The 27,203-nt window shown below is 42.6% G+C and overlaps 1 protein-coding gene across 5 annotated transcripts; it reads right to left on the minus strand.

The window, feature by feature from the left end:
- Positions 1 to 1,256: 1,256 nt before the first annotated feature.
- erbb2 (erb-b2 receptor tyrosine kinase 2) lies at positions 1,257 to 26,319 on the minus strand. Of its 5 annotated transcripts, none has more exons than XM_034107724.2 (28): positions 26,015 to 26,319; positions 20,355 to 20,396; positions 17,613 to 17,764; positions 16,994 to 17,174; positions 16,639 to 16,779; positions 15,840 to 15,905; positions 15,617 to 15,732; positions 15,382 to 15,523; positions 14,955 to 15,083; positions 13,377 to 13,518; positions 12,905 to 12,978; positions 12,598 to 12,688; positions 11,224 to 11,426; positions 10,549 to 10,678; positions 9,300 to 9,390; positions 7,497 to 7,651; positions 7,366 to 7,413; positions 7,147 to 7,285; positions 5,713 to 5,835; positions 5,513 to 5,611; positions 5,243 to 5,428; positions 4,881 to 5,036; positions 4,713 to 4,788; positions 4,150 to 4,296; positions 3,870 to 3,967; positions 2,959 to 3,150; positions 2,468 to 2,858; positions 1,257 to 2,376 (listed from the first exon to the last, which is right to left on the minus strand). In XM_034107724.2, exons 1-28 carry the CDS (start codon positions 26,085 to 26,087, stop codon positions 2,024 to 2,026), a joined length of 3,936 nt encoding a protein of 1,311 aa, XP_033963615.1. In that variant the 5' UTR covers positions 26,088 to 26,319; the 3' UTR covers positions 1,257 to 2,023. The 5 variants fall into 5 exon arrangements, with proteins under 5 accessions (XP_033963615.1, XP_033963614.1, XP_033963617.1 ...); XM_034107723.2 differs by having other exon boundaries at positions 2,468 to 2,861; XM_034107726.2 differs by lacking the exon at positions 20,355 to 20,396.
- Between the last annotated feature and the right edge of the window lie 884 nt (positions 26,320 to 27,203).

A 27,203-nucleotide genomic window follows, 5' to 3' on the forward strand; every position in this document is an offset into this window, starting at 1 on the left:
TGTGTAGTATAAGAAGACACGGGGTGCACCTTTAATTTATTTGAAGGGTTGTAACCTCAGAGAAAAACGTTTTAATCAATCTAAAGTCTTTTTTCATTTGTAGATAGGAGGTCTTCACCGGACAGCTATGGTAAATGTGAAGGGTTTCATTCCAAAACACTATGTATATATATGTATATAAACTGTTATACGAGTCCTATCACTCAAACATATTCAAATTCAATCTAAATGGTGTAATTATATGATATTTGATAATTAAAATAAAGTCTTATCACGTTTTTAGAAAAACATGTTATATTTTTAAAGAAATTCTTATAAAATCACTTTATCCTTTTTCTGGAACAAAACTCTTCAACACCCGTATGAGAACATCGAGATAAAAGACTGTCAGAGTAGAAACCGATGTGTTGATGGAGGGTTGTACGGATTTCAACAACCCAGTACATTTTTCAAGGCTTGTTTCAGGATTTCAAAGCCCCCACACACTGAACCAGGTCAAAACTTCTGCAGAAAATAAACTCTTACTTTCTTTGCACGCTGTGACAACAAAAGTGGTCGGGACGCACGAGTCAGAGAGCACTGAGTTTCCAACATGGACATGAGGGTGAGACAATGGCTCCATTGACGCGGGGTTGACCACCCCCAGCCCCTACACCAGCTAGCATAAAAAAATGCTGTTGATTATTAACTGGGCGCTTAGTGTCTTCTCTCCGAGTGGAATTTTAGCCATGCATTGATTATCCAGACCCAGCGCAGCAATGCTTCTGCCTCCTCAGATTCAGCTCCAGTGCAGAGTGCATTGCCTACTTTTACACAAACAACACAAAAAGGCAGGATTGCTTTTTGTTCCATAACTGGGAGCAAACCCAATGTTGACATACATACATGCACATTCTTCTCTTCTTGTTGAATGTAATCATCAAGAGCTTGTAGTGCCTAAAAGTAAACGGCCACAAACATCAAAAGGCTCATTGTGATAACACAAGCCTGGGACACACACGCAGCATCCTGCCACGTAGTGCAGGATTCAAAATGCACAAAATATTCCCTAATTAGTTAAAAAATAATCCCTGATTCACTGGCTCTAATTTAGTCATAAGTACACTTTGTTGTTCAACACGAAAAACATAATTTCGGACACACACACACACACACACACACACACACACACACACACACACACACACACACACACACACACACACACACACACACACACACACACACACACACACACACACACACACACACACACACACACACACACACACACACACACACACACACACACACACACACACACACACACACACACACACACACACACACCAGTGTTGCACAATGCCTCTGTCTTCTCCATACAGGATGCCTTTCTTTCAGGGAGCATGCTTACTGGCCAGATGGGCTGCTGGCCACGCTCTGGCCAAAACAAAATGGCTTTGAGTGTGTTGAAGACCCCCATCAGGTCGGAGACAAAGTGACCAGAATACTAAACACCACTTTCAATACAACTCACTTTGTCAACGTGTACTATTCTCTCTTTTTAGCTGGGCTGAGGCGTGACCTATAGCACCAGGGAGCTGAAGGAAACACAGACATTACAGACAAAACAAAACAAAGTGTCAAATGTTTGATTCTGTGACAATCAGACTCTTGTACCTTGTTGTGTTTTGACAAATGTGAACTCCTCTGCTTATCGAGTCCTGCGTTATACACAGAGGTGGAGGGAACTTCTTTGTTTTGGCACTTTACATATTCACATAGAGAGGACAGATTGCTGAGAGGAGGACAGGAATACGAATGATGCCACAGACACCAGATTAATGCTACACTGTGTCACAGCTGGGGCATTTGGTGACTCTCACCGGACGACATCCACCGGTTATGATTCAGGTGCAAGATTCAGTCACACAGGCACCTAATGTTTGTGTCACACACATCTTCCCTTTCTCTCGCTCCTCGCTTCCCCTCAGTAGAACACAAGCTGTGGTTCCCCTGGAGTTCGTCACATTTCTCCCTCTCCTCAGGTATGTCCACTCCACGTGTCCGCTAGTCCCAGATACTCTGGATTCTCTGCCGTTGAGGCCATAAACCCGTTGAGCTGCCTGGGCCCTCCTCCGTCTCTCTCCTGTGACTCCAGGCCGTCCCCTGCAGCAGCGACGGCGTTAGCTTTGGCCACGAGGTCCAGGTAGTACGGGTTGTCGAAGGCTGGAGACGTGGGGCCCCCGGGGACCAAATACCCCGGGTTTTCCACGCTGTGCCCGGAGTTCAGGCCGTTGGGGAGGCGCCGGTCCACTCTGGCGCCTTTACGGGGCAACGTGCTTGGCCGGTCGGGATTCCCCGGTCTGAGATCCTGAATCTGATGGTTGACGTACTCTAAACAGATGCAGGAAGCAAAACAAGTCAAAACACGTTGGGACTTATTTATAAAACACATCATCACACATTACACGTTTCTCCCGCTTACCTGGCGGGGCTTGATTATGATTATATCCATGGTTCCGCCGGGGCAGTGAGTAATGATAGGGTTGGGGGTGATGGAAGCCGTTGGGCCCGTCAGTCTCCAGGTCGCCCTGGCTCCCGTTGGAGTAGGTGGGGTCTTTGCAGTAGCGCCCGGGGCTTGACGGGGGCAGCGAGGGGTCGTCTGGGGGTCCGTCCAGGAACACATTGTCAGATTGGCCCCCGGCTGAGGGGCTGCGAGCCAGCGTCGGGTACTGAGGGACCCAGACCCCGTTGGAGGCGCTGGCTCCGAGAGGTAAGGTGGGGTACTGGCTGCGGCCCAGAGTGCTCACAGAGGAGTACATGCTGCGGGGGCCGCCGGCAACGGAGGGCTCCAAGTCTAAACCCGTATCTCTGCTCTGCTGGGGAGAGGAGAGAGGAAACACACACACAAGGTGAACTCAAGTTTCCTAAGTCTCCATGGATGTGTACATTTAAACATCGCCCCCCGTCACTGACCCTGTACGACTGGTGTCTGGACGGCCCGTTGGTCTGGGCCCCGTCCCCCTGCATCCTGGGGAAGTGGTTGGGCTGAGGCACCAGATACTCCTCAGCATCCAGCAGCTCCCTCATGTTGTTCCCTTCCTCCTCCATGAGCATCCGGAAGAACTGGCTGTCCACAGGGCTGTTCATGCTCATGTGCTCTTCGTTCTGCAGGAGAGAAAGACATGGATGAAGTAAGAAGGGAGTTGTGTTACCAGTGGGCCTCATGTGATTTACAAATGTTTCCCCATGTGTGTTTTCGTGCAGCAGATGTTCACAGGATGAGCGAAGGCTGAGACATTTATCACCCAGATCTGGATGTCAGGTTCTACATAACACTGTCTTATTTAAAAAGTAGTACATATTAAATATACAACAGTACAAATATGAAATAGGCCTTTGTATGTGTATATAATAATGTGAATGGGTTCCCATGCTGTGAAGCAAAGGATCCTACCTTTACCCAACTTTAATAAAAGCCCCAAAGAAAACAAAAAGGTTCTTCAAAAATAAAAAATATGATTCAAAATCACAGAGATGAGGATTCTCACTGCACTAATATGACCTGTGGATGTGGTCACATATGGTAGGTAATCTGCGGTGGAATTATTACTTGACAGATAACGGATATGCCAGATTTGAACAGGATTAACATTACGGACATTTATTACAACTATTAGAGGTCCCAAGGTAATACTAGTCTCATGCATATAGTGGCTTCGTCTTTTATTTATCTCTATGGACCAAAATATACTTTATCTCATTCAAGGGAAAAAACATCCGAAGGCATTAGACAAATACCGTGCTACAATGCAACATTCACATCACACAATAACTCCTTGTCACAAAAGTAAAACATTTGTAGCATTAAGCACACGTTCACATACCGGGATGACGACATAGCGAGAAGGATCTCTGGCCATGGCAGAGAAATCATTCACCAGATCTGTGAACCTCGGTCGGCTGTCCGGGTCAATCATCCAACCTGCCGTCCACACGGGAAAACACAGGTGTCAATCAATCATCTCCATCACTAACAAACAATGTGCCCACAGACACTGAGGGGCGGCTCACATTGTTATATTTATAGTTTGTGTTAAAGTTATAGTTCTTTGTGTGGCCAAAGTATCAACTATTGAATATGAATCATCATCAATAGATACTAACATTTGACCATGATCATGTAGACGTCGATGGTGCAGATGAGAGGCTGGGGGAGCCGTTCTCCTCCCTCCAACACCTCGGGGATTTCTCTGGCTGGGATCATGTCGTACGGTTTAGCTCCAAACGTCATCAGCTCCCACACCGTCACGCCTAAAGAGGAAATGCACCATTACTTTTACTACTTAACAACAGATGCAACGAAGCCATACGTACATCTGTGTCAGTTTTAACACCAAATAAGGAACCACTTATTAGGAGGTGATTGATCAGCAAACATCAGGTGACATTCATTTATAAAATATGAACTAGCAGCAGTCTGGAAACTCAATAATTGCGTATGCTACTATTTGGTTTTTTAAAACTATCATTATAAATACTACTGCCTTTCTTAAGTTTTACAATCAGTAGTACACACGCTATCACTCCAAACATGAGGCTGCTGTTAAACATAAACAAACTAAAACACTTTAGAGCTTATGCTACATGAACAAAACTAAGTTAAACAGCCAGCTCTAACGTCAGTGCTAGTGTGTTACTTAGACCATTATGTACCGCGTGATACTCACCATAGCTCCAGACGTCGCTCTGGTGAGTGAACTTCCTGTGCAGAATAGACTCCAGGGCCATCCATTTAATCGGCACCTACAGAAACAAATTAACAACAGAAGTTACAAATAATAAATGATTGATAACGACCCGGTGCAGAGGGTCCTACATTCTCCGCCCCGTCTTACCTTTCCTCCGTCAGCGTGATATTCAGTCTCATCGATGTCCAGCAGACGAGCGAGACCAAAATCGGTGATCTTCACGTGGTTCGGGTTTTTGACCAGAACATTCCGGGCGGCCAAATCTCTGTGGACCAGCCGGACTTCCTCCAGATAACTCATCCCCTACACACACACACACACACACACACACACACACATTTCCATGTTTCCACAAATATACAAACTGATACCACATCAAAAATTGAAAATAAGGCCATGAAGGAATAAATGAGACAGTCACAGTGCTGTTTACCTAAGGAAAATAAAAACACACTACACACATGTAATTCTACAAGCCATAGTATGTGTGTGTACTTCCCGTTACATACCTTGGCGATCTGGACACACCAGTTGAGGAGGAACTGGGATCCGATGCGGTCCTTGTTCTCCCTGACGTAGTCGAGCAGGCAGCCGTACGGCATCAGCTGAGTGACCAGCTGCACCGTGGAGGTCAGACAGATCCCCAGCAGGCGACACACGTAGGGGCTCGCCACTCCCGCCATCACATAGGCCTCCTGAAGGAGACAGAGGACAGATGTTGAGGGGCTGAGAACTGTGTTTATGTTTGGTGTAACTGTGTGTATCTGGTTTGCACTCACGTCAAGGATCTCCTTATTGGCCTTAGGCGAGGTGTTCTCTCGTAACACCTTGATGGCCACTGGTATTTTCACATTTTCCCCTTCAGGTGCCCACACACCCTAAAAAACAAAAACAATTAGAAAAACTCCGCGGAGATGTAACACATTAAGGTTTTCTCAAGTCAAATGCTATCATTCTGCGTCGATGATGGCTCACATACCTTGTAAACGGTACCGAAGGCCCCTGCTCCGAGCACCCTGAGCTTCTTCAACTCCGTCTCTTTCAGAATACGCATCTGAGCCTGATTTGGCGACGCGCCGCTGGGTGTTAAAGGCTCCACCAGCTGAACACGAAGGAAGCAGATGGCAGATTTCCTCATCACACACTACATCACCCAAAGGGAGTCTAAGAGTCTCTTTTATGTTAACCATTTAACTTTCCGCTAATAAACTCCCACATGTTACAACAACACAAAACAAGTATTAACACCTCTGCAAAACCTCTGTGTTTGCAACTTTGATGCACCCATTGATGCAGCAGACCGGTACTGACTCAGATACCTGGATCAGGTATCGGTGACAATTGGGCTGATCGATGCCACTCCATTCAGAGTTTATATTATACATAATATACTGTAATTTGTTCTTTTATAAGTTTAGTCAATTTGCTGCTGCATTAGGAAAGGAATACAATCCAGGTATTATAATCCCAGTGAATTGTGTAGAAGTTGCTGAAGTCCAATAAATGTATATTAATGTATTTACTTGTTGATTTTCGTTATTTTAAAAGATAGGAAAGCAATGTTGAAGTCAAGGTTGATGTTTTCCGAAACAAAACGTATGAATTGAAATCTGTTATCTGATCTGTACTCAATATCAGCCATTACCCAGACCCCATCGGTTTCAGAACTTAAAGGGGACCTATCATGCAAAATGCACTTTTTTATGTAAATATATGTCCCCGGTGTGTCAGGGAACTCACGCAGCGTCAGAAAATAAAACCCTCTTTCTTTTCCTCCGTACCCAAATCTCTAAAAACGGGGCTACAACGGAGCTGATCCAGATTTGCGTCCGATATGACGTAATATCGGAAATGTAGGCTGGCTTTATCAGAAACGTTGCGAAACAATGCCCGACTGTTTTGGACGTCATATGGTCGGTGCATGTTGACATTAGCATCGCTAACACTCAGAGCTAACCTGTACTGGAGAGCATGTGTGTGAAGAAGCAGGAAATGAAAAGGAACTCACTTTGTGGTATAAAGGCAAGAGAGAAAGCCTTTGAGCTCCAAACTGTTTCAGAGATAATCCTTGATAATCCATGATATGGCGTTTCATCACGGCAGTATTTAGTTTAGACAGTAGCTGCCCGGTCCCGCATGAGCTCAGCCCCCTCCTTTTTAATTTTGTATACATTTTTAATTTGTTTAAGCTGTATACCCCAAATCAGCACTTTTGAAACAGGAAGTGAAATAGAGGGATATGAGGCATGGCTAGAACGGGTGATCTGTTTGGTATTTTGAGCAAAACACTTCATGGACATGTTTTTTATATATTTGTATATATCTGAGACCTATGCTACTGCCTAAAAATAGCATGATAAGGGTTTGATTGTTGGATCAATAATTGTAATTTAAAATGTTTCTCGGTGCCCACCTCGTGTTCTTGCAGGATCCTCCTCATTGTCTCTTTCCTCCTGAGCGTATTTTGTCTCTTCAGGTAGAAGACCAGCAGGGCCAGCAGGATGAAGAAGAGCACCACTCCACCCACTGCAGCCGCGATGGTTGTCCCCGGTCTGTGCAGAGAAAACCAGTGAGACACAGCTCCACAGAGAAAATCAACCATTTAAACATCTGACCAGTTGAAGCAGCTCACCCTGGTCTTTTATCCACGGGACAGCCTCTCTCGTCCATCACCGTGCAGCTGAAACACAGAAGTACTGGGTGTGAGATCATTCCCATTGTGTGTGCAGTGTGTGTGTGTGTTTGTGAAGTGTGTGTACTCACGACAGCGTGCAGTTGGTGTTGCAGGACAGACAGTGTCCTGAAGCGTTGCTGTACTTCCACACAGTTTGCTGATCCTCCTTCTCACCGCTGGGACAATGATCCACACAGAACTCACCGTCCTGGAAGTTTCTGCACTCTGAGCAATGCTCTGCGCCCTGAAGACGTAAAGAAGACACATTTCATCATGTCTCTACTTTTGCACACATCTAGAAAGGAGTTAATAGAGTTCATTTATTTAGATTCTTTCAGGAAGTGTGGTGAAACAAATCTGCCAAGTAAGAATTGAACCCAGAAATAGTGGTTATATAATTTCCGACCGACTTTTAATTTTCATTGTATTGTAAAAGTTTTTTCTTTGTGATGTATTAAGAAATGCCTGGAAATCATACGTATGTATATATTCAATCAATCTCCACAGACAGCAGAACCAATTCAAAAGAGTATTTTAAAGAGCTGCAACTAATGCTTATTTTAGATTATGCAAGGCAAGGCAAGTTTATTTATATAGCACCTTTCAACGCAAGGCAATTCAAAAATGAAAGACATTAAGAAAATGGCATTTAAAATCAGTCATTAAAAACCAAAGATAATAAAATAAACATTAAAAGAAAAAATACATGGATAAAAGTTACAGTGCAGTCTAAGATGTGAATAGTTCAATTAAAAGCAGCGACAAAAAGAAAAGTCTTCAGCCTGGATTTAAAAGTAGTCAGAGTTGCAGCGGACCTGCAGGTTTCTGGGAGTTTGTTCCAGATAATTGGAGCATAATAACTGAACGCTGCTTCTCCATGTTTAGTTCTGACTCTGGGGACAGTAAGCTGACCAGTCCCTGAAGACCTGAGAGATCTGGATGGTTCATAGTTTAGCAGGAGGTCAGTAATGTATTTTGGGCCTAAACCATTCAGTGCTTTATAAACCAGCAGCAATATTTAGAAATCTATTCTTTGACACACAGGAAGCCAGTGTAAAGACTTCAGAACTGGAGTGATGTGATCCACTTTCTTAGTGTCAGTGAGGACTCGAGCAGCAGCGTTCTGAATCAGCTGCAGCTTCCTAATAGATGTTTTAGTGAGACCTGTGAAGACACCATTGCAGTAGTCGAGTCTACTGAAGATAAAGGCATGGACAAGTTTTTCCAAATCCTGCTGTGACATTAGTCTTTTAATCCGAGATATATTCTTTAGGTGATAGTAGGCTGATTTAGTAACTGTGTTAATGTGACTGTTGAAACTCAGGTCAGAGTCCATGACTACACCTAGATTTCTGGCTTTATCTGTTGGTTTGAACATTGCAGACTGAAGCTCAGCGCTAACTTTTAAACGTTCTGCCTTGGCTCCAAAAACCATTACCTCAGTTTTATCTTTGTTTAATTGGAGAAAGTTCTGACACATCCAGTCATTGATTTGTTCAATGGACTTACTCAGTGTTTCAATTGGAGCATAGTCTCCTGGTGAAATTGTTATGTAAATGTGTGTGTCATCCGCATAGCTATGGTAACTTATTTTGTTGTTCTTCATTATCTGAGTCAGGAATGTCCAGCTGTGTGGTGTTGTTGTGTTCTTGTCGTTGCGTGAAGGTTTTTAAATGTTCCTAAGACATAATGTTCTTGCAAGGATTAAAAACGTCTGGATACATTTAAAGAGCAGCTGAACAGTGTGAAGGTCTTTTCCAGAATCAACAACTTTTATAAGCACAAAAAGTTTGATTTACTTTATCGTCAGTCATTATTATGGTTGAGTATACGGTGCTTTTTGCAGATTTCATTTGAATAAATAACGACTATAGGCTGCATGAACATCTTACCGAGCCACGGCAGGAGGCGGAGCCATTGAGAGGTTGACACTCTGAGTGACAAGCGACACACAGAGACTCAGCGGCGTATTCGCGGATGGACCTGCAACACAAGCACACAGGGATGTAACATAACGTCCAATCACACGACCTGGCATCTGTTAGGATCTTTTATCTAAAGCACCTGACACCATCATAAGGACAGACATTTTTAGAAACAGGGGCCCAGCGGACCAGATGACCTACACAGGATAACGTGTCCTCTGCACCACAGAGGGCTGGACAGCAATGTTTATTATTGTAAACAACTTTGAGTGGAATAGTATTGTGATCATATGATATATATTTTGTTAAAGGAATGTTTGACACTTAATCGCTTTCTTGCTGGGAGTTATTTGAGCCATTCTCTCCTCATCAGTGCAGTAAATATGAAGCTACGGCCAACACTAGTTAGAAATAGTTTGGCACATAAACCCTAAAAGCCTCATCATTACACTTCATGATAAAAATAAATATAAATAATATGATATTGATGTTAACAATATTGATCAGCCCAAAAATTAGACCAAAATTACATGGGCAATAGACACATTTAGTTTGAAGTGAAAACAAGACTCCTGTTTCATCACATCGGTACAATTACACAAACATCGTTAAAGTGATTTTAAAAAACATTATTTGGGCATTTTACCAAGTTAAGCATGCACGCATCATCATCAACTGCAGGGCAACTGATTACAAAATGACCTTAAAAGGTATTATCTAAATGTGCAATACATTTACTAATGTACATCACATCAACGAATCTGCTCTGTTATTGTTCAAAGAAACTGTTATCAAACATATTGGCTTTGTCATTGATCTATTGTCGCTTAAGGGCACAATTCAAGTTAAAAGATTTCCAATTGATTTGAACGAGACTACTTTGTTATTTGGCACCGGCTGCCATTCCACTTAACCCCACATAAATCCACCTGTTCACATCTTCACTTTCAGCGAAAACATTATTAGTCGCTTTTCTTTCCTGGACAACTTGTTTGTGTATATTATGACACACAGTCCTCTGGATTAAAAGGAACATTATCACTTGGCTTTTATTGATTTTGTGCAGCCACAGCCACACCCACACACACACACACACCCACACACACACACACACACACACACACACACACACACACACACACACACACACACACACACACACACACACACACACACACACACACACACTCTCTCTCTCTCTCTCTCTCTCTCTTACCCCTGGTAGATGTCACACTGATCCACGCACTCAGTGCCGCGTTTGAAAGCCGTGCAGGACACACACTGGTTCGGCCCCGGGCCCCAGCAGCCCCCCTTGCACAGCTGGTGACACACACGCCCCTCTTCCTCTGAAGACACACAGAGAGCAAACAGAGCATGATGCACACCGTACTTTCTGATGGCCCCTCCCCTCAGTTCACTGCAACGACATACGTGCGTAAAATGCAATTGATAAAATCGTGTTTGTTTTGCAGCTGCTTGCAATTGTTACAATAAATGTAATTGAATCTTGTATCTGATGAAAGATAATAAACTTGGTTTAAGTGACGTACACGATAAAGTAAGTGGACAAAGTGCAACCAACAGTGACCTAAATTAGGGTTATTATAAATAAGTTATGTTGTGATACAGTATCATGTTCTTCCCTTGGACAACAACGTTATTTATAATATGAGTCTGCCACGATACAATGTCATATTGATTCAATTCAGGAGACACTTGCCCACTTAACACAATAATTACATTTATATGAACTAAAAAAAACAACAAAATATTATTTGAGAATGTGTTTACTCTGTACGGGTGTGCTTGCACAGAAAAAGTGACACAGACTAAATTGGATCGAGTCAACATTCTGAATGGACTTTAGCACTGCATCAGTGTGTTCACCCACCGCAGAGCTGGGCGTCCTGGTTCAGGCTGACGATGCGGTGCGGCCCCTGGGTGGGGTGCAGCAGCGTGCTCCAGGGCAGGGAACTGGTGTAGCACAGCTGGGAGTTGTTGTGCAACAGAACCAAACCTCCGCTGACGCTGCGTAGTGAACGCAACCCAACAGAGCGGATGTGCAGATTTTGGATGGCGAGTGAAAACACGCCCCTGAACAGAGAGACGTTGTGAGTGGCATGAGAAACAACTGTGGAGTACACGCTCTTCAGTCTGTCCCTTTACACTGAAAGTCACTAACTATTCTGTATCACTTTATTATTTAATAACTTACTATTGACTATGACTAAAAAACCTAGTCTCAATACCTCATTTAGATTTTCCGTGTAGTTGAACATTTCAAGAACCTGCGGTATAATCAGGTTTAACACCCTTTAACACCAGAGTCTGCTTATCTGCACGATTAAGATCAACTCTAACCTGAAATTCTTGTATTTGTGAGAAAGTGTGAGAATACACAAATGAAGGAAAAAATGCAAAGTTAGACAATTAAGTTACAAAAAAGTAACAGCAACATACTTTTTACCCAGACAGCGTATCATATCGTTAAACCTTCTTGTAAACCCGTGTCAGACAAGTAGATCTCACATGACCTCAATTAAGCCCGCTACACTCGATAGTGTTCCTTAGACTTTACAGTAATCCTGGCAGGTGTGTGCTGCAGCTGTGCAGGTTAATAATTAGCCTTTATTACACTGAAACACACAAACTGCCTGAACTGAGACAAAATCAGAGCATAAACACAGCATGGGGATGCAACACACGGAAAGAAATGGATAGTATGCATTTGTACTCTTGTTTGAACCCTTTGAACCCTATTAGTTTGCTTTTTTTGCATTTAATAATTATTTCTATCATCTCTATATTTATCTCATTGGAGCTTAACGCCAGATTGTCTGAGTTATTCAATTATTATATATTAATTTGCCCTTTTTTCATCAAGCTTCATTGTAAGGCTCATAAGGCTTATAAGAGAAGACGGGTGGCGCAGTGGTCTGTGTGTTTGATCATCGGATCAAGGGGGGTGCTGGGGAACTCCAGTTCGAAACCTGCTCCCGCCCCACTGCGTCAGGCCGTTGTGTCCTTGGGCAAGACACTTCACCCAAATTTGCTCCTGTGGGTATTGTCCACAGTAGATGACCGTAATGTGTATTTGTAAAGCGCTTTGAGAGTCTTTGATAAAGCGCTATAATAAATATAAGGATTATTATTATTATAAGACAACTATGTATATCAATTGGTTTGTTTCCAGTTTGTTTGTTGATAACATATTTAAAAGAAGACCTATAATAAAATACAATTTGAGGAAGTGTAAAAGTCTTACTTGTAGAGCATCCTGCCTCTGATCACCTTCAGGTTCTCGAACACATGGAGGTCAGTCCACTCTTCTGGCCAGGCATCAACGTACAAATAACCTGCCAAGCACAAAGCGACAATATATAAAACACACTCAAACAGAGGAGACACGGTATGCTCTGAATACATATCAGACTTGCATGTGGTGTTATTTGGAACATCTGAATGCATTTGCAGGAAAAAGCCATTCACACCAGTTATGAATGACACCGTTGTTATATTGCATGTTCCTTTTCTTGGTATAACCTTAAAAACATCTCCTCACTGTTCAGTACCTGTAATCTCCTCCAGAGACTTGAAGGCGCTGAGCTGCTCGAGGGACAGACCTGATGTGTTGCTCGCAGAGTCCCTGAACAATGACCGCATGGAGGTTGAATAACAATTTAATAGCACAACAAAAAGGAATATAACATTTGATTGTTTCAAGGAAACCGTCCTGTGAAATATGACATCACTGATCTGCAATCTCAGGCATGTGTTTACAACTGTCACTTTTACTGTGAGCTGTTGGCAGTACATTTGAGTAGATTCATTTGAAGGGTTTGGCTAGGGTGGCGACTTTCCTCTTGACTTGCACAACGAACCTTCCACAAACTGAAATACTCAAAGCGCTGAACAGGAGCGATAAGGCTTTGCAACAGTATAAGGTCTGCTATTTGATGTTACTGAAGCTTATTACTATATATTGTCTAATTGTGCATCTTTGTGAGCTAAATCCATGGGCTTGTATTTTATTCTGTCTCTTACCTTGCAAAGCTCTGAGGGAGGAAAGCCAGACTGCCAAATATCTTCTTGCACTTGTTGAACTGCTCCACATTAGTAGATGTTACCATGGTGACGCCGTGGTTGTCCATGACACCGAGGTTGTCCATACCCAGACCATAACACACTGAAATACAAACCATGACAACGGGTATCAAACAGTTTATCTAATATCCAGGAATTGAACAAAAGATGTCCGATATAACAGGGAAATAATGATCAACAAACCTCCATGCTTTATCTGAATAAGAGCTTCGTAAGTGATTGATTGCACTTAAAAGATATTGGTGTTAAACATGTCTACCAACGAAGAGTCCCAACTTAGGTCAACAGAACTTCTTTAACGATGAATTGAGAGCAAAAAGCAGGATTATTAAAAGCGTCCCATTATCCTTCTTGTGGTTTTCTCTGTACTGTAGTGTGTTGTACAGGTTTGTATGCATGTAAATGGTCTGCAAAGGCTAAATGACCTCCAGAGGGAGTTTCTCTCCCACACACTCCCCCCTCGCCTGCCTGAGACACCTCGAATTAGACTCCTTTGTTCACTTCCATAACATAGTGACATCACTTCGTAACACTCGCGTTTTTATTGGCTATTAGTGATGGGGATTATGGCTCTTTGAAGGGAGCCGGATCTTATGGCTCCGTTCCTTTGCGAGAGCCGTTCAAAAGAGCCCTTTTTTCCAAGGGGGCGGGGTTAATAGGTTTATCTGCGAAATATACCTTTTATAATTCAATCAAATGTAGCCCTTTTTTGACTAATGATTTATGTGTACACATATATCACTTAAAAGATTCAACACATCCTTTGTACTGAAGTATTCAAAAGTAAAAATTACATTTTTAATATAAATGATTTGCTGTGGCCGATTGTTTTCATTGCATTTACAGACCCGTGTAACTCTGATTGTAGAAGCACGCTAAAAAAAGCAGATAGCAACACCTCTACAAACTGACAACAAATCTTTGCTGAGCCTAAAAATAATCATAAATAAATAACATAGTGAAAATAAATATATTGCAATGCTCAAAACAGCAGCGTCCAACAGTCTCTAACCCTTGGATATTACATGTGCGGAGATCATCATATCCTTCTGTCTTGTATTACTTCACAATCACAACAGAGCTTTATAATACAGTTCTGAATGTTCCGAACCACGAGACAAATGGCGGCAACAACAACAAGTTGCTGCAGAAACAGGTCGGTTCACTTTCAACTCCAGTCTGCATGTGATGCAGCAGAACATCCCTGCAAACCACAATAGCCTGCACTGAAGCACCGTGACATGCACAAGGAGAATGCAAGTTACTCAACAACATTACACACGAACGTTATGTAACATCTGAGCCAAAGTGAGAGGTCGTTGTTCCTGTGTTGGAAACATGGAAAGCGACTTTGTACACACAGTGGCTTAGCAGGTAAACCTTTAGCATCAGTGTCTGCAGATCTCTGCTCAGCACATTCATGCTGCAGATCTCCTGCTTTACCAAATCAATGGAGGTGTTAAAGGATTCAGATTCACTCGTGTGCAAATCTACCGACAAGCACCACATGACTCTCACCTTTGGGACAGTCTCCTTCACACTTTTCACATTTCTGCTGCTCGTTTCCCTCAGGGTTGGCGACGATAACTTCCTGGTTGGTTTTGGGACAAACCAAAGTGCAAGCTACTTCCATAGCCAGGTAGTTATCTGCAGACAATAAGACAAAGTGATCAAAGGACGTCTTTGGAGCAAAAAGAAAATCATTATGAAGGGAGAAAATGGTAGCCTTTAGCGTCAAAGTATTAGGAATAGAATTGTTAGAATGCTAGGTTTGTATTTCTGTATTTGTGAAAATCTTGTCAAGGAACCTGAATACATTCTATTTTCTCCTCAAAACAAGAAGCATGCTCATCAGGTAAACAAGTCAAACTGCACGGTGGCTAAAGCTGAGCACTGAGTGGAAGCTTCTCTGGATAAACACAGTTCATTTAAAATCGTTTCTCACAGGGGCACGTCTTCACACATGTTGCTCCAAAGTTAAACTTCTTGTTTGGGTTGGGTTTGGTCTGGAAGGTGACAGGGTCGTAGATGGTGGGCGGAGGACAGTTCTCCTTACACACACCGCTGTCGTTGAAGTGACGGCAAGCCTGGAGCGAAGAGGAACGAGGAAATGATGATGACCGAACTTGCAGTCACCACAACAATGTGTTTTGACGGAGAGTGTGTGTGTGTTTACTCACCAGACAGTCTGAGTCTTTGGGCCCTGTGCACCCGGCCGCACACTGTGTGTGACAGCAGTCATGGGGCTTGGGACCTTTACAGCGCTGACAGCCAAACGCACAGTTTATCTGTGTCACTTTAAACGGAGACGACAAAATCAATGTTCTGCACCTGCTCGGGACTTTTCCCAGTAACGGTTATTTAATGTCACTGCCATGCTCTGCGCATGATTGTATTACTCACAGGTCTGGCAGTCCTGTGCCGTTTCTCCCCAGCAGCCTTTCGCACAAACAGAGGCACAACTGGGACCTGAGCCATAAGGAGCACAACAACAACAACAACAAATCAGACCGAGCACAATTTAACAAAATAAAAACAGGAAAAACTAAGTGTCTACTGCTCGGCCTGCAGCTAGTCGCCAGTGGACTGAATCAGAACTGCTACGCGGATGTTCAAATAGAAAAGAGTAAAATAGAATAGCTAACATTTTATTTTTAAAGAATCAAAATACGTATAAGGGGGTAAAGCTGTGTGGTTTTGGCTCATCAACATTGTAGCAATAAAAGCAATACAACTAACAATAAAAACTAAAGAAATGCAAAAAATACAATCAACAATACAATATTAATATAAATAAGTTGCATATACTGCATACAAATAAATACGTAAGGCGTTTTGTGTATGCAGATATTCACATACTGTTGTTTGCCTGGGTGTGTTTTGTCAAGCACAGCTAGGTCTGTGTGTGTGTGTGTGTGTGTGTGTGTGTGTGTGTGTGTGTGTGTGTGTGTGTGTGTGTGTGTGTGTGTGTGTGTGTGTGTGTGTGTGTGTGTGTGTGTGTGTGTGTGTGTGTGTGTGTGTGTGTGTGTGTGTGTGTGTGTGTGTGTGTGTGTGTGTGTGTGTGTGTGTGTGTGTGTGTGTGTGTGTGTGCGTGTATGTGTGTGTGATTAACAGAGAGACTGGTTTGTGCATACTTCATACAGACAATGACAACACTAACACTGATGTTTAACATATTTCAATCAGTCAGTCAGCTGCTCACAATTGGGGGCCGGTCCCTGCAGTCGGTGCCGATCGGCGTATGTGTTTGGCTTATCTAACATGTCCCTCCAAACAATGTTTTCGGGGTCAGGGTAGCACAGCTGGGGGTTCCCCCAAATATACACAGCTCCCAACAGGATCTCTGCAGGACAGACAATACACTCATTAACACACTGTTGGAGTAGAAGACAGATGCTTCGTGAAAAGAAGGCACAAAACTCCTCTGCGCTACAAATCAAACAATGAACAGGAGCCCGAAACATGTCTTATCCCATTAAAGCTGAAGATATTGATGAAATAAACAAGTCCAGGAAACTTGAATACACACTCTGATCTCTACTTTCTTATGATCTGACCTGTGAGGCTACGTAGCCGCAGCGTCCTGAGCCCCAATCCGCCCACAGTGTTATCGAGCACAGCCAGAGTGTAGTTGGAGTTGTACAGCTGGCTGCCTCGGATGATGCGAAGGTTGTCCAAAGGCAACACACTCACTGACAAATGGGCTACAAGTACATAACCCTGAACCTCCACGATCCCCTGCAGAGAGAAGAAGAAACACAAGGATGAGTGTGGCAACAACAAATGTGGAAAAATCATAGCTAACTCAGCAATGCAGTTTAATACTTTCTTTAAGTCTACGTGCACAATTAAAAATAACCAAAAATAATATAACGTGCAAGAAGATGCAGAAAAAACCCATTGGGCTTATTTCAGCCCAACATAAGTATTGTAAACCATTCCCAATGTGATAGATAAGACTATACAGAAAATAATTTGACAAAGAAATTACAAACTATTGGATCATAATAATCAACAAACTATGTCTTGCTTTTTTTTATAACTAAGGGTCTATTTGTGTCATTTAATGCTGTCATTATTACAGACAGAAACCCCCACCCTCTTAAGGAGAGGTCTATATGCGGATATGCCTATTTTGGACTCAAATACAGCCAAAAACCCACTCCCCATATTTACCTCTAGGAAGGAGAGGTCCGGGTTTCCATGAAGGTGAGTGATCTCCAGGTTGCCGTGGACGACCTTGCAGTCGGTATAGAGCAGCTTCAGGGTCTCGTAGTGATTTTCCAGGCTGGAGGGCAGGTCCAGCTTCATGTCTGTACCCAGGCATACTGCAACATAGACAACACATTTAACACAAAGTAATGAATAAAATAAACATCCTGCACCCAAAACACTGTGAAAACCTATATTCATGCTGTTGTTATTAAAAATGATTTGGACAGCATATTCAATATAAAATAATGTTTAAACTTTAAACACACCAAAGGAACACACGCCTAACTCTAATCAACTGTAATGTGTCTATACACTGGGGTTGGGTGATTAAATGACTATATCAGCTTAAGTCAATTTGCTGGGTGCGTAGATGGTTGTTTTTCTTAGGGGAGATTTCTGTCATTTTATTTTTCGTAAAAATAAGAAACTTCATCTCAAAATACTGATTGGTTGTCTTTCGATATGTTTTAATTTTGACAGAGATCCCACTGTCAATGGAAAATGACCAAACATCTCAGTAACTCAAAAGTGAAAGTGAAAGTTTTTGTTGAATATATAATTATATTTTAGACTAAAATATTCATTCATTCAAATCAGAATAAAACAAAGTTTTTTTTGCAGCTATAAAATAGATGTTGGCAGCTCTCACTTTGCTGTGATAAGATATCAAGTGACCCTGCTGACTCTAGACTTCAAGTGTAACCTTGGAAAGTAGCAATTTATAGACAAAATCTTTAGATGCACATTCATAGTAACAGCCAGAGGACCATGTTGAATCTCTGAATGATGACTGTTAGAACTCCACATATGTCGACTACGTATCTACACGTGGCCTTGAATGGGTTCTCTGAAACACAAACCACACGCACGCCTCAGACCTGTCTCTGAGTGTGTGTGATATAGTTTCCACTTTCAGCACAGAGCACAGATTCCCCACAGTGGGTCGCACAGATAGACTGTATAATTCAGGGTCATACAATTCACAGGGGCCCACACACACACACACACACACACACACACACACACACACACACACACACACACACACACACACACACACACACACACACACACACACACACACACACACACACACACACACACACACACACACACACACACACACACACCCACACACACACACACACACACACACACACACACACACACACACACACACACACACACACACACACACACACACACACACACACACACACACACACACACACACACACACACACACACACACACACACCATGCTTTTAGCAGGCATTCACACAGTGGACAGACCCTCCTCTGCTGAGGTTATAAATGACTTCCTCTGGCTCCCCTCCAACAGTCAAGCCACTTTCCCAATTCAAGCCCCCTCCCCCCCCGTGCTATCTCCGTCCCCCCTGGATGGATGGACATCACCGGAGGAGCGGCAAGTTCAGGCACGTGTGAGGAGTTTGATTGTAACACTGGGGTTCAGAAGACGTGTGCTCAAGACATGCTGGTATCCCGTCTGCCACTCGTTTAAGAAGTAAAAGGTGACTAGGTGTCAATAGGGTCCACATTGAAATCTGACAACTACTGTGGCAAAAGGGTCTAAGATTAATTGAGCAACCGGCGGCCTAAAATACATACCTAGCGGTTGCAGCTTGCGTCACATATCAAATCAAATGACTAATCACTGTCTCCTCCAGTGGCGTCATCATGGAAAATAGTTTTACAAGTCTCGCCAAGAGGGGGGACGGGCTTTAATTCTCCAGCGTTTAAATCCTTTTTAACAAGACAGATTATCCAAACAGAAACAAAATCTGACTCTCTCTCACACACACACACACACACACACACACACACACACACACACACACACACACACACACACACACACACACACACACACACACACACACACACACACACACACACACACACACACACACACACACACACACACACACACACACACACACACACACACACACACACACACACACACACACACACACACACACACACTAGGTAAATGTACCGTAAAGTACAACAGGGCAGATTTTCCATTTCTAAAAAGTGTGTAAAGCCAGTTCTCAGCTTCCTCTCCGTTTATTCTCCCCATTGTTTGCTCTCCAAAAGTCTCTCAGCAACGGCTATGTGTGTGTGCGTGCACGTGCGTGTGTGTGTGTGTGTGTTAGTGGCCTTGTGAGGAGCTGCCCACCTCTTCATCCCTGTGGCCTAAAAGTATCCCTCTTGTATCACTAACTGTGCTGCTCGCTGTCATGACACTATCACCGCCTTACTCTTTCAAATCACTCGCCACTTATTTGTATTACCTTCTTTAAAAGCCATTCATCTTAAAACTTCCCCCCTCTCTCCCCCCATTCATTTCTTTCTCTCGGTTTCACAGAGTGTGCGTGTCGTTGCCCAACTCTCTTTGGACTCTGGAAAGTGTCATTTCACAGGAATGTGTCTTAGCATATCTAAAAGATGACACACATAGTTGTATTCCCCCAGTGAGTTGGGGGGAGCATGTTGTAGTTCAGTTCAGATCTCTGACACACACACACACACACACACACACACACACACACACACACACACACACACACACACACACACACACACACACACACACACACACACACACACACACACAACTAGTGACTGCCACTGACATTCAAAGTTAAATGAGTTAGAGCTGGCTTCTGCTCAGCGTACCGCGGACACCTGGCTCTGGACGCGTCCTCTGGTCAGGTGCTTCTGTGGTTAACAAGACAAAGAACGAGAGAGAATTTCTACTTTGATGCCTTTTTTCTTTTACATTTTAATCATTTCATTGATTACAGTTGTGAATGTCTGTGTTCAGTAAAGCTTCTGATTATCAAGCTTCTAGCAATTTACATTTTTTAAAAATCATTTCCAATCCGTCTTCAATTACAACAATACAGCATTCATGCAGAAGCAGGTTTTATGCATTACAAGAACTTCAAACAAAGACAATTATTTGTATTATACGCTTTATGTTTATATATTGGGGTAACTAATATTGTGGTTATTTTGCAATACCTTCAAGGAGAGATTCACTGTTTAGATGTTTTTTTTCTACATTATTGCAGACATTGCTTATTTTGGTAATGTAAGAAGTAACTGTGACTTGACCTAGCTTTCGTCAAGAGATGAGACGGCGACTTTAATCTGTGTCCTGCAACACTGCGGAGGGGACTGTCTGCAGACTGAAAGCCAGCTTGAAGCCACACCTGTCAGTGGCGTAGTGCCAGTTAGCACAGGGAGTGTGCGTGTGTGTGGTTACCAGTGTGTGTACGCTGGTAACAGAAGCACGGCAGCAGCGATGCTTCTGCAGCAGTGAGACACAGCAGAAGAGTCAACAGGCTCCTCTCTGATGGATCAGATCCCTCCAAACATCAACGCAAACCGAACAGGCTGATCCACCAGGACTTTCTCCGTCACTTTGTCATCCTGCAGATTTAACATGTCCGTCCTGGTTCTTCTAACACAATGCTATTCCTAGCGCTTCTTGCATAAACTTCTGCGACCGAGGAAGAGAAAACAGGTATTGCTCAACAGACGAGCAGAACAGGATCCGCACTGTGCCGGAGCCCCATTGAACTGCTGACGGCCTGTCACGCGTCGACTCAACCATAAACACCATTGCGTCACAATGTGTCCCGCACTGTGTTACACCTTTACTACAGCTTTAAAGCATCTGCATTTAAATCCAGTGCATTTCAAAGGGAAGAACACATCTTCTGATGCTAATCACTCGGGATGTAACGATACCAAACACTCACGGGACGATAATATCGCGATAACAAGTCCACGGTACGGTATTTACGAGAAAGAAAAATGGTTTTACTTCGTTATTAAATAATAAATCTGATTTGTACAGCATTTTTGTCGGATAGTAGTATTTTAAAGTGTCAAAAACAAAGTGACAGAAACAGACTGGAACAAGAACAACCAGTGTTTCTTTACCTACTACTACCAAACAAAGTAGGCCTTTTCTTTGTGCCACTGCATCTCACAAACAAACAAGGACATTTAATAATCAGACCCTGCAATAAAGTAAATCAAGTTTCACTTTAGTTTTTCAAGTAACTCAACTAAAACTCACTAGTCACTCACTCAGCATCATCAGACATATGATATGTCATGCTCATGCTCATCATATGAGCATGTCCACATTTCCAGGTAGACACCAGGATGTTTGGGCGTTTACAAAACCCCTGCTGTGGAAAAGACTCTCGCTTGGTACTGATGTTTCTGGGACAGCAGTGGTCGCGTTAACCGAATATCTTTTAATATTTTTAACAAGGACGGAAAAACTGAAAGCAGTCTGTCATTTTGACAGATTAGAACAAACTCGGAACAGCGCCAAAGTTTCCCCGCAGCGAGGCTCTGGTTTTTGCCATGTTATGCATGCCCTCCAAAAGAACATGATATGTTTCCAAACCGTACTTTGCCGTACAGATCATTGAGATGTCTTGAGGTGCATGCATATCTCGGTGGGCATGCATAACACGGCATCACACCGTTATGCCTGAATAATCAGATGTATATCTATGCACCACATTGGCATGTCAAACTTTATTCTGTCATTTTCAAATTGCAGTCTTAAACATTTTCTAAGCAAAGATTTGACTGCATGATTTTTTTGGAGGGTAATTTTAGAAATGCCCTATTTTTAATAGCTTTGTACCAAAAGACCCTTCAATGGACCATTTGAACACAAGATTAGTTGTATTAAGTATTGGAGTATTATTATAAATAATATATATGAATCATCATTATTATCAGAAAATGCTTTCAGCCTCTTAAACATGGACATTTCCTGCTTTTATATTATTATCTTTATGGATTTGGACTGACAACGGAAGACATTTAAAGACAACCCTATGGATTTTAAGAAACTTGAATGAATAGCTGTCATGACCGAAAGAACGAGATCGCGGATACAAGCGGCCGAGATGGGTTTTCTCCGCAGGGTGGCTGGTGTCTCCCTTAGGGATAAGGTGAGAAGTTCGGTCATCAGGGAGGGACTCGGAGTTGAGCCGCTCCTCCTTCGCGTCGAAAGGAGCCAGTTGAGGTGGTTCGGGCACCTAGTTAGGATGCCACCTGGGCACCTCGCTAGGGAGGTGTTCCAGGCACGTCCAGCTGGGAAGAGACCAAGGGGTAGACCTAGGACCAGGTGGAGGGATTATATCTCTTCGCTGGCCTGGGAGCGCCTTGGGATCCCCCAGTCAGAGCTGGTTGATGTCGCCAGGGGAAAGGAAGTTTGGGGCTCTCTGCTGGAACTGCTACCCCCGCGACCCGACCACGGATAAGCGGGAGAAGATGGATGGATGGATGGATGAATAGCTTTAACAATTATTTTGACTTTATATCGACCATATGATACAGATTGAGAAAATAGCCCTGTTTAAAACTCAAAAACCCTTGAAAAACATAGAAAAAGGAGTTGAAAGTCTCCGCTCTGGTCCACTGCCCAGCGGAGTGAGTTAGATCACTGACACAGAGACTGAGGGTCACGGCCGGCTGGTCTGACCCGCTACTGAGGGCCAGAAGGACTTAATCACTTCACTGAGTTTCACTCTGTTGGGGCACTGGAGTGTGACGAGGACATGAACTCTGTGGATGGATACTGGGGCCAGCGAACACACACAAAACACACAGACACAAACACAATGTTCTCCCTCGTGAACAGGATGTGAAAGGCTAAAATAATTCATTCAAAGAACGACTGGAAGAAAAAACACCAAACACGAGTCCTGACCTTTGAAATGGTATACTAGTTGGACACGGGGGGTGTGTGTGTGTGTGTGTGTGTGTGTGTGTGTGTGTGTGTGTGTGTGTGTGTGTGTGTGTGTGTGTGTGTGTGTGTGTGTGTGTGTGAAAACAATGCTTGATGACTGAAAGTAAGACTAGTGCGTGACGCGTTGTGGCCGTTACAGAGCGATCGCAGGACGCTGAACTGATGCTTCAGAAATCGACACGGTGCCGCAGAGTGCACCAACCTGTTCGCACAAACAATGCCGTTGTATTTGGAAATCACTTCAGATGAGACTATTGGCTTTGTTTGAGTGTTACGTTGTGGTGGGGGTGGCAGCAAATGAAAGACAATGAAGCGCCACTACAATATTATTTGTACTCAGATTGAGGACCAAAACTAAAACCTGGTGCGTTTCTCTTTTATCATGCACTGGCCTATTTCCTCACAGCTGACCAGTATGTCAATAAAGACCACAGAAAGGATTTTCAGCGTTATTGATGTCAATATGTTTGCCAATAGCTGTGATGTATTAAATGCTTTTAAAATCATCTGACCCGGCGTATTGATGTGTGTCTCCACTTAAAATAAATACCTATCAATATGGAGGACTGGGCAACCACTAGTGCTTTAAATAAACATGATTTGAATGGTTGAGTTAACAGTTTTGTCAATAAAACTTAACATATAAAGCTTACGGCATTGCAAGAGAAGGAAACGTAGCAAAGCATTACATTCCTGAGGCTGAAATCATGAAATGTTTGGCATTTTGGCTTAAAAATGAGTTGTAATGCTTAAACTATTACCAAAAATGTTTCTGTACATGAACTACTCACGTACTGGACCCCGTTTTGAAGCTCTTAATGATAATCTGATGTTAAAATGACTAACTGCAAAGATATTGTAAATCAGAAAAAAAACCTTAATACAAATACTTTCATAAAAGCTCTTTTGTTAACCATTGTAACATTTATACATCCAATAAAATCTGTAAATAAATGTAGGAACATCTTGTATATGCACTTTCAGTTAGCTCTTGTGTTACTGGCATGCACTCAGGCTCAGACTGTGACAAGTGGCGCTCTATCAGACAATGTCCTCTTTAGAGCCAGAAGTGAATAATTGACATCGTCATGATCCTTGGCACACAATGCCCTGTCTGTTATTGTTGTTGTTTGTTTACAAGCTGAGCAAAACAGCATAACGTTCGCCTGCATGCACAGTCCCCAGCTGCAGAGCAGGTTCTCATATTTCTGTTTTACTGCTTTTACTACTACACTATTTATTTGTGCAACAAACTTTGCAACATGGATGTTTGAGTTCAAACAGTGCATCTGGCTGCAGGGCTACTTTGTGACAGCTGCAGTGGTGTAAAGTAACTACGTAGATTTACTCCAGTACTGTACTTCAGTACCATTTTTAGGTGCTTGTACTTTATCTGAGTATTTCAATTTGTTACTGCTTTGTACTTCAAAGTAATCATTTCATAATCATCACGTTAATAAGACTTTAGTTACACCTGGAGTAAATTCACAAGCTACCCTGCAGTATACAACGTCATTTAAATTAGCTGCACCTTTACCAGCGTTGAGAACACTTTAATGCATCAATATTTATAATCAAAACATGTAATATATATTTCTGAATTGGGCCAATTTGCAAAATGAGGACTTTCTTTTGGAGTAACTTCATTTTTGAACTTGTACTTGTAACAGAGTATTCATAGTTATACTGTTACTTAAGTACAATATCTGAGTACTTCTCCCACCTCTGCTACTGCTATTTGCAACATGGGAGTTGAAGTCCAAACAGTAAGTCTGGCTGCTTTGTGACAGGTGGGTTTTTCTCCTAATCAGCGCTACAGAAGTCCCATGAGCCTCGAGGCCGAGCGCTCGCGCAGGAATGTCGTCCCAGCTAGAAATATCACCCTGTGTGGATCGAGCTGAACCTCCAACATGTACTCAAGTACAACCAACATACTCCACGTTCTATATTACATTTATAAAGAGTGTGGGAGAAGTACTCATACATTTAAGTAACAGTAGAAGTACCAGTGTAGGAATACTCTGTTACAAGTAAAAGTCCTGCATTCAAAATGTTACTCAAGTGAAACAGTATTAGCCTCAAGATAAACTTAAAAGTACCGAAAGTAAAAGTAGTCCTTATGCAAATTGACCAATTTCCGAGTAATATATTAAATGTTTTGATTATAGATATTGATTCAAGTGTTATCAAAGCTGGTAAAGGTGCAGCTACTTTAAAGGACTTTGTATATGCTGCAGGGTAGCCTGGGTTTTCCAGGTGTAAATAAAGTCTTATTTAAGTGTTGATTATATTTCACATTAGTTACTAAAGGCATTGAATAAATGTAGTGCTGGAGTAAAAGTACATGATTTCCCTCTGAATTGTAGTGGAGTACATAGCAGCAAAAAATGACTCAAGTAAAGTAGGTATCTCAAAATTGGAATATTCAGTTAATTCACACCAATGAGTATAACCAACATACTCCACTGTTATACTCCCTTTAGAAAGAGTGTCTTTAATGCTTACAGTGGAGCTATTTAAGGATAGAAAAGCTCTGGAAGTCACCCACCTTGTCTACCCAGAGCTCCCGTCGCTGCGAGCAGCACGGCCCCGACGAACACCAAACTTCTCGCCGCCTCCATCTGCTGCGACCCGGCGCGGCGGCGCCTCTAGTCCATACTCCAAACTTCAGATGGTTCTACTATTCCCAGCGAGGAAAGGCCGTATTCCGACTTCTTAACGTATCCAGGGTTTGTTTTTCCTTTTCTTGGCACCTTTTACAGTTGTTGTTCGTTTTCCAATCTCAGTGACTTCCTCCCTGGAATTCCGTGCCTGTTGGTAGTAAAGCGTGACAGCCGCGCGCAGGAGCAGAGGCGCGCGCCCGTGAAGGCCTGAGCTGGGAGTGGCAGGTTGACTCAGCCCGCCCTCACTTCAAATATACAGTCAGGGATCCAAACTCACTTATCTGCAGCCGGGCACTGCTGCTCCAACTTCATGCAAAACACTTTGTACATTTACTGTTGGAAGAATATTTTTACTTCATACTTCTGCGTAAAATAGCCCACTCTATTACAGGTAACAGTAGGCCTATAGAGAGAGTGCGAGACAATAAGAATGGGAAGAATCCTGAAGTAACAAAAGTAAAGTTATTTATTATGCATGTTTCAGATTCATATCATATTCTTAATTATGATGTATGAGTTATATTGCCGTATTGCGTTATACAACACTTTAATGTTGCAGCCAGTAAAGGTTTTACGCTTTTTTATTACGTTTCTTTATTAGCAAACTTGGAGATTTGTCTGCAAAATAAACCACAATAATCAGCTAATCCTATTTTGCAGAAGTAGTAGGCCCACCTATGTCTTCCAAATCAAAGTAGTATTCAGGTATAGTACAAATACATCAAATACTGTACTTACTTAAGTAAAGTTCGTGTCATGCAATTAACCATAACAAAGTATGGCTTATCTATTAAGCTATTATATATGACTGTATTAATCATTCATTTAAGGAACAATGCTTCAAAGCATCCATGGGCAAACAGGTTTTACAATAATCCATCAAAACTGTATTCAAACACATCCCTCAAACCCCCCCTCACATATGAGCCCCCCTAGCTGCATTGCAATGAAAGGTTGTGCTCTTTATACTTTTATATTGAATGTTCTTCCTCTATGTATGTGTGTGCGCAGCTGACTTTTTAAAAAGGGAGGTGCATCATACTGACTGGGAGCATCTTCATAGTTCTCATGCCC

This window comes from Pseudochaenichthys georgianus, chromosome 19, assembly GCF_902827115.2.
Source record: "Pseudochaenichthys georgianus chromosome 19, fPseGeo1.2, whole genome shotgun sequence".
NCBI lineage: Eukaryota > Metazoa > Chordata > Actinopteri > Perciformes > Channichthyidae > Pseudochaenichthys > Pseudochaenichthys georgianus.

Excerpts from the sequence above, each read along its gene's own strand:
- erbb2 (XM_034107723.2), bottom strand. The coding sequence starts at position 26,087 with ATGGAGGCGGCGAGAAGTTTGGTGTTCGTCGGGGCCGTGCTGCTCGCA. Across the intron at positions 7,286-7,365 it reads CCCGTGGATAAAAGACCAGG|ACCGGGGACAACCATCGCGG; the intron begins GTGAGCTGCTTC and ends TTCTCTGCACAG. Across the intron at positions 4,297-4,712 it reads GAGCGACGTCTGGAGCTATG|GCGTGACGGTGTGGGAGCTG; the intron begins GTGAGTATCACG and ends TTTCCTCTTTAG.